The 7,264-nt window shown below is 45.6% G+C and overlaps 1 protein-coding gene across 1 annotated transcript in view; it reads left to right on the forward strand.

Moving 5' to 3' along the window:
* Nucleotides 1-1,845: 1,845 nt before the first annotated feature.
* The window catches only part of raver2 (ribonucleoprotein, PTB-binding 2), an 89,917-nt gene continuing 84,498 nt past the window's right edge, over nucleotides 1,846-7,264 (forward strand). The window contains 3 exon segments of the mRNA XM_013913398.1: nucleotides 1,846-1,965; nucleotides 2,007-2,012; nucleotides 2,014-2,118. Coding sequence (XP_013768852.1) covers nucleotides 1,846-1,965; nucleotides 2,007-2,012; nucleotides 2,014-2,118 — 231 coding nt within the window.

Raw genomic sequence — 7,264 nt, forward strand, 5'->3', positions numbered from 1 at the left:
CTGCATGATGATGATAAGTTTGTGACTTGGGTTAAGGGCACCTGTAACGTCATGAGAGACCACAGAGATGGTATAAAATAGCTAGATACTGAGCTTGTGTAGCAGGCCTACTTGAGCTGAAGTATCTGATATCCGATGTTAAGATGATAAGTGTCCAATGAGGAATGGAACTAACAACTGAATTTAAAACGATCAGTAGTCTGGGGCCACTCTCTTGGCTATGTCTCTATTAAAAAAGGTGATCTCTTTAGCCTCGTATCTGCTAAATAAAGGATATAACTGTCATGCATTCCTTTAAGATATTTAGTACAGTCTGGCAGTCTGGTGTGTGAACTACTCCGTCATTGATACATAGCAGGTTGCATCTTCAGGAGCATTTGTCAGGAGGACACAGTGTGACTTTGCGCCTTGGATTCTTAGCTCCCAGCAGTAATGTTGAGCTGATGCATGAAGTGCATGCAGACTTATAAACTGCTTCTATTTGCAGTTACACAAATTGCCCTTCTTTTTGGTTTGGCCTTTCCACTCTGGAGTGGACTGCGCTCACGCCTGATTGAAGCATTTAAGCAACAAACAGCCTGCATACACTCGCTGCCTTCCGGTTACACTGCTTCAGCCACTTGGCAATGCGAGATCATTTTCACCCACCGACAACTGTGATCGTCTGGACTTCGATCTGCCAAGAAACGCTCCACACAGATGGCGAGAGAGAGAGAACACGGAGGTTGATTTCTCCGTCTCTCTTTCAGAGGGCCCCGGCAATAAGCGCGCTCTAAACATTTTCTAAGTGGGTTGATTGTGCGCTTGTTGACATGTTTGTGTGCCTACGTGAATGTAAGTGCATATTTATGAGTGTGAGCATACAGTGTGTGTCTTTCAGCGACTCATTCTGCCTGCGGAAGCTACACGGGCATTGTGAGGACTCGGCAGGGAGCTCTGCTCCCCTTGTGTTTGCCAGGAGCAGCTTTCCACCCACGGTGGGCAGGCAGGCGCGCAGGCTGGGCTGGCATTCACTGGATCAATTGGGTAGAAAGTAGGGAAGGCACACAGCCATTCATGGTAACATTATGCACATGGGGAACAGGAAAGCTCTGGCGGATCTTCTCCAATTCTCTTCTTCACCAAAAGAAGAAATGCTGTAATTGGGCCGCCGCACCGAAATAAGAAATGTGCGCACATACAGCACTTTGGTGCAGGGTGAAGACGACAGAGCGTTCTGCAGGTTCGATATGTGATCGATAATAATAATAATAATAATAATTTAGTTCCCTCCTAAAAATCCGGAAACATATGCAGTTTGGAGGATCAGGTTGGTGCCACACGACACGACATTGGCAAGCCAATTCAAAAGCGCACTAATCCGCACTGACCAATGATGATTGGCTCCTATGCAGTTAACAGACAGTTGGGGTCGCCAGGAGTCCGGAGTGCAGCCCGACACGCTGGGAACCATGTGTGCGTCAAAGTGCCCATATACAAGTTTCATTCATCAGATGACAGCGACTCTTAAACGCCCCGTTTTAAACAAATGCTATGTTTAATGTAACGTTAATCTAAACCTTGTAGCTCTGCTGTGTTGTCGCTCTTTATCACGGCTCATCATCGGTCAGAGTAGAAACAGGAGAATACAAACTGACGCCAAATACAGAAGCGAAGATTTAAAAGAAATAGTTCAGAGCAATTTGGCAGCATTGTTGTGTGTTGTTGGCTGTCGGTCCTTTTCCTTCTCTCTCTCTCTCTCTTTTTTAATCTTCCTCTCTTCCACCGACACACACACACACACACACACCTCCCACCTGCTCTCTCTCTCTTTCTCTCTCTCGCTTTCCTCACACTTTTCCCAAGATGGCGGCAGCCTCATCCATCCAGCCGCCGAGCGTTCACTCTTCTCTAGCCCGGGATAGCGCACTTTCCCCGGAGATGGACAGCCCCGAGAGCCGGCAGCACGAGGACGAGGAGGCGACGGCAGCGCAACCCCCGGACTCCGGGATTAGCCTCCGTGACCTGCCGGACCTGGAGCCCGAGGAAATCGAGAGGAGGCTGGCCAAAACTCGCAAGGAGCTGAGCAACAGGAGGAAAATCCTCATTAAGAACCTGCCGCCTGACACCACCAACCAGGTATACATGTCAGTTTACGGTGGAGAAATAACAGGGTGGAGCTCTTTTTCTCTCACCCCCCAACATTTTACGCACGCTCGCACGGACTCCTGCTTTAAGCCTTTTAACCTTCATTTCACTGCTTAGTTCTGACACCCGCGAGTGTGATCGCGGTCTCAGGTCATGACTTTGACCACATCACCTCCTGATCAGATATAAACTTTACAGGGAACTTTCCGAGTGTATCCGACTAGCTCATGGTAAACTTATCATTGTATGTAGCTTACTTATCTTTCCTGCATGTTTTTTCCAACATGATGTCAGATTCTGATTGGGGGGATCCACGGGCAGAGTCACTTCGAAGTTCCTCTTTTTGCTGTGTGACTTGCGTTTCCCATGGGTCTCACCTCACTGTAGCTGGAAGTGCATCATTTGGCTGCTGCTATAAGTGAAACGGTGTGCCTGAATTTGACTTGTGTGCAGTCAGACTCGTGTAACAGGTGAGCTCGTGGGAAAGCAGCCAGAAGGATGCAAAGTGGGGTGTTTTTCAGCAGGAGGAGACGCTGCAAAATGCAGTCTGTCGTCTGCAGACTCTCTGATTAAATCATGAAATGCATGCGGCCTTTTCTGTTTTTAGCTTTATGCCCTCTGCGTGTTTTTGTTTTGTGCTGCGTAAAGTTTAACATCATATCTGCAGACTGGCAATCGACAGCAAGTTGTACTGTTGTAATATTGTACAAATACTGTACTCTACTGTGGCCACACAGGTGTGGATCCCTGATCTCTGACCTTTGCCCGTTCTAAACAGTTTCCCCCAATTTCCTAAAGACAGAAAGCACATCATTTCAATTTTGCATGTTCACCGAGGACCACAGAGTGTTTTCTTTTCTTTTTTTCATTTCTCCTGCTAAGTGTGATCCATCACTTGTGTCAGCCCGCGAGCCTTTATGAGGCCGCGTGTTGAGGGCGCTGATGATGTGTATTCCTTCAGGCTTGTACCGCCGCACATTCTTTGAGAGGCTCTCAGCCAAAGAGTGCCAGTACCTCGGCCGGGTGTTTGCGCGGTGAGCGTGGAAGAAGAGGGGGGAGGATGGGTGAGAATGCATGGTGTGTGTGAGAAATGAGAAGTGGAGGTAAGATTGAGAGTGGTGGTGGTGGTGGAGGGTCATTTGGCTCAGGTGAAGCAGCAAAATTGGAAGTTCTCTCTCTCTCTCTGTCTCTGTCTCTGTGTGTGTGTGTGTTTTTTTCCCCCACATTGTCGGCGTGTCAGATGGAGCGTGATGTGCTGGGGGGGGGACCAAGCTCAGTGGCGTGAAGTCCTGCGCTGCTGAATGTGCCACATAAATCTGTCCATTTAAAGGAGCACTGCAGGAGTGTCTCTTACTGAGACATGACACGGTGTGAGTTTCCACTGGTGGAAGTGAAGGTGATGTAGTTGGACTGACGCGAGCTCGGCCTTTAGATCTTCAGAAATGAGCAGCATAGGAGAGGGGAAAAAACAAAAGTGTTTCAAATGACATCGCAGCACTCATAAATACTGTCCCCATTATGGCGAGTATGGCGTTGTGTGGAGCAGCCTCTGGGTGTGATTGTCAGAACGATCCAACATAAATCTTGTGTCAGCTCCTTAAACGTGAACTTTCTGCATCTTTCTCATTTGTTTGGACTCCACTGTTCAACAGTTGGTTGGGCTAAAATGCGATTTCAAGACACCACCTGGAGCCCCCCTTCCCCCTAATTTTCTGATTTAATTTATTAAGCAGTTCATTAACATCTTAATCAAGACTAATCAGTCAATAAACAATCGGACTCCCACGAGCACTGAAACGGAGACATCTTGTTAGTGCGCAAGACATAAAATCCTGCAGCTGTTCTCGTTCGGTCCTGTGCAGAGATGCGGTGATGCTCTAAGTGCTGGTGTTTACTGTATTTTATCTTCAGTGAGGTTATAGATTTATGGCAAAGGAAAGTCCTCATTACAGTCTTATATAACCCGACTGATAGGCCCAGCAGCACCCAGCCGTCTCCATCTCCCCATTCCCCTCATTCCCACTGCCCCATTACTGAACACTCGATCGCAGGCCGCATGTGCGTGTATGTGTGTGTCCACAGTAGACTGTGTCAGATATATGGCCCCGTTGACAGTCCTCATTTTAGGGGAGAAGTGGGGGAAGGGAAAAGGGGAGGAACAGAGGAAGGGTACAGTGTGTTTGCGGTAATGAACTTGGGGAGAATTGTCACAGAAAGCCACAGCTCCCATCAGCTTTATGGTGCTGTGTTCAGTTTTCAATTCAGTGTTTTTCTGCTTTGCATTCTTTAAATCCTTTTAAAGTCACTCTTGTTATGCAGCTGTTCAACCCCCCCAAAAACCAACTGTAGAATACCTGCTCAGCGCTAAAGAGACTGAGCAAGGATCGAGCTGACGGACACTCTGCAAGCAGCTAAAGAGCCAGATATTTCCCTGAGGTGTTGGTACATACCAGAGCTAAAAGGGCATGAAAATTGGTCTTATATTAACTTAGCGGACCGAGAGACAGATAATAATGTTGCGCCTCGACTGCTGTATAAATAATCTAACAAGTTTGTTGGTTTCAGAGCACAGCAAGTGCTGTGTTTTAAGAAAAAGAAAAAAAGAAGGAAAGGGGAAAAAAGGCAGTTATTGTAGGATTGTAGGTTTCAGTCATCTCCTTCCTTGAGTGCAAGTCCAACTACACTTTTTAATTTAAGCAGGTTAAGCGTCCAGTGTACACATTGTATCCTAATATATTAAAAGCCCGGGCTCGGTTGAGATCTCATCTTGAGGTCATTGTTTTTTGGACGATGTTAGATGCGCTGCAGTTTTGGGGTGGCATCCTGAATCCTGATTACCCTTCAGGTTGTCTTTGATGTGTATATGATATTAACATTTACCTGCAGCTGTCTACAGATTTCGACCAGGGCCACTCTGTTTACCTCACTTGCACTTGATGCCACCTCGTTGCCGTGTCCATGTTAACAGCCTGGAGCAGACACAGAGCCCGCTCTGGGAAAAACAGGAGACCACTGCTCTCACAAGCATCACAAACAGCATAACATTCACAACAAACAGAAACTCGGCAATCATCTGACTTGATGTTAAGTTGTGGTTGAAGACACTCAGTTATTATGTAACTTTGTGAGCCTGGTGGATTCTACACCACAGTGGAAAGGCTGCGTGGGCTGATTAGGGGTGCTGTGTCTGTTCAGTGCTGTCCATGAATAAATCTGATTACAAATACAGAAAAATAGAGCTTTTGATATTCAGTGGTGGTGGAGGGGACTACTAGCACCAATAGTAGTAGTGGCTGTGTGCTAGCTGCGCTGAATACACAGCTGGAAGGTAAAATCGGCAAAGCCATAAAGTTTATGTACTTTCTTGTTCTTATTTTATATTCTTTTAAAGCTAAAAAGCAAAGGTCTCTTTCAGGTTGTTTTTATATGTGTGAATCATTAACAGTAGTGGCTTAAAAATCTTAGTAGTAGTGAGAAGGGGAGAAAAAAATCTGAAAAACATCAAATTCACTGATTCTTAAGCCTGTGTTTGCGGTATGCTGTTTGAAACCCAGAGAGCATGTTTATATACTCTCGCTTTTTATTGACCGAAACCTACATTTTGGTCAACTAATGATGGCAGAGCAGGTTCACAAAACTCGAACAGAAGTTTTAAATAGCTCTCCAGGCTTTTAGCTCGAGAGATTTCCACACTACTCTACCTACACAAGTAGTCTTGTAATGGTTTGCTCTCCACATATAGACATATTCTATTGTTCAAACATGTCATGTTTGACAGTTTTAGTTCCTGCCAGCTTTTGTTCCACCTCATTCCCGCGCCATTCCTGTCCTGGAGAGGTGGCTCACATGCACTCCAAAGAGAACGTTGAATTGATGATGTGCCTTGACACCTGCGGCTATAAACATGCCTCTTCCAGGACAGATTTCCACCTTTTGGAACCCATCCAGACACGCAGTCTCTGAAAAACATCGCCACTTGGGTCTGGGCAGGATTAAAAAACCAAAGATGTGCTCTCTCTTCCAGATGCTGACCAACACTCTGAAAGTCATTCGTTTTGTCGATCTGCTCATATTAGTGGCTCATATTTTTTTATGAGCCACTTGATCCACACACCCTGATTTCTCCGTTAAGCACTATTAAGTTGATAAACTAATTGTTGGTGCCACGTGCACAGTTAGCTGTGACGTGCACGGTGGCGTTACATGGTGATGCAGCCTTTTCCTTATATATGATCTTTGTAGGAACGCAGCTGAAAGTGAGCTCAAAGTCAACACATTTACCACACAACACCCAAGTTTCCTTTTACCACTTAAAACATTCATCACAGCAGATATAACCGTCTGCTAGCTGTGGCATTTTAACCTGAAAAACCTCAGTGTTTAGTACATTGTTGCTTCCAGGAAATGGGAGTAAAGGAGCTAAAAGGTTCCGTAAAAGGGATTTGCTAATATTGGACTGCGAGGGTTATGTGAATAAGATGCCAGTCATGCAGATGAATAATGCCAGTTTCAGATTATAGTATGCATGATAGCCCAACTCAAATTAGGCTAAAGTATTTAAAATTCATAGCGTCTGCGTTGTGCAGTCCTAATATAGTCCCAGAGTTGCTTTCCTCTTCCTATTCGTAGGCCTTTCAAAGCACATGACAGCCAACATCACACATGCGCCATTGTTCATTTACAATCTCGTGTGCAGAAATCTACCCCGTTCGCCTTCCCACTGACATCAATTAGGCCGTAAAAGACGGGGAAGCAACGGCAAAGATTTGACTATGAACGCGTAATCTGACAGGGCTACTATCTTGTATCAGATACTGTGTAGTCGCAACCTGCAATTAGTTGGAAGTAGCGGGAAGTACAGCCGGAAGTTGACACAACTTTTAATAATTCCAAGCAGCGAGTCTAAAATCATTTTCAGAGGCACAACAGTGTAAAATAAACGGGGGCAGTGTGGTTTTATTTGCACAGAGGAGGTTAACTTCCAGGGTCTTCTGCCAAGTTCTTGAATTAATCAGCTTAAAAACAAACACAAAACTTTTTTACAAGGTAGGTGTGTGTGTGTGTGTGTGTGTGTGTGTGTGTGTGTGTGTGTGTGTGTAAGTATGGGGGGTGATATGTTTGTTTGAACACCATGAAA

Source organism: Pundamilia nyererei, unplaced genomic scaffold (genome assembly GCF_000239375.1).
Source record: "Pundamilia nyererei isolate P.nyererei 1_Seehausen unplaced genomic scaffold, PunNye1.0 scaffold00130, whole genome shotgun sequence".
NCBI lineage: Eukaryota > Metazoa > Chordata > Actinopteri > Cichliformes > Cichlidae > Pundamilia > Pundamilia nyererei.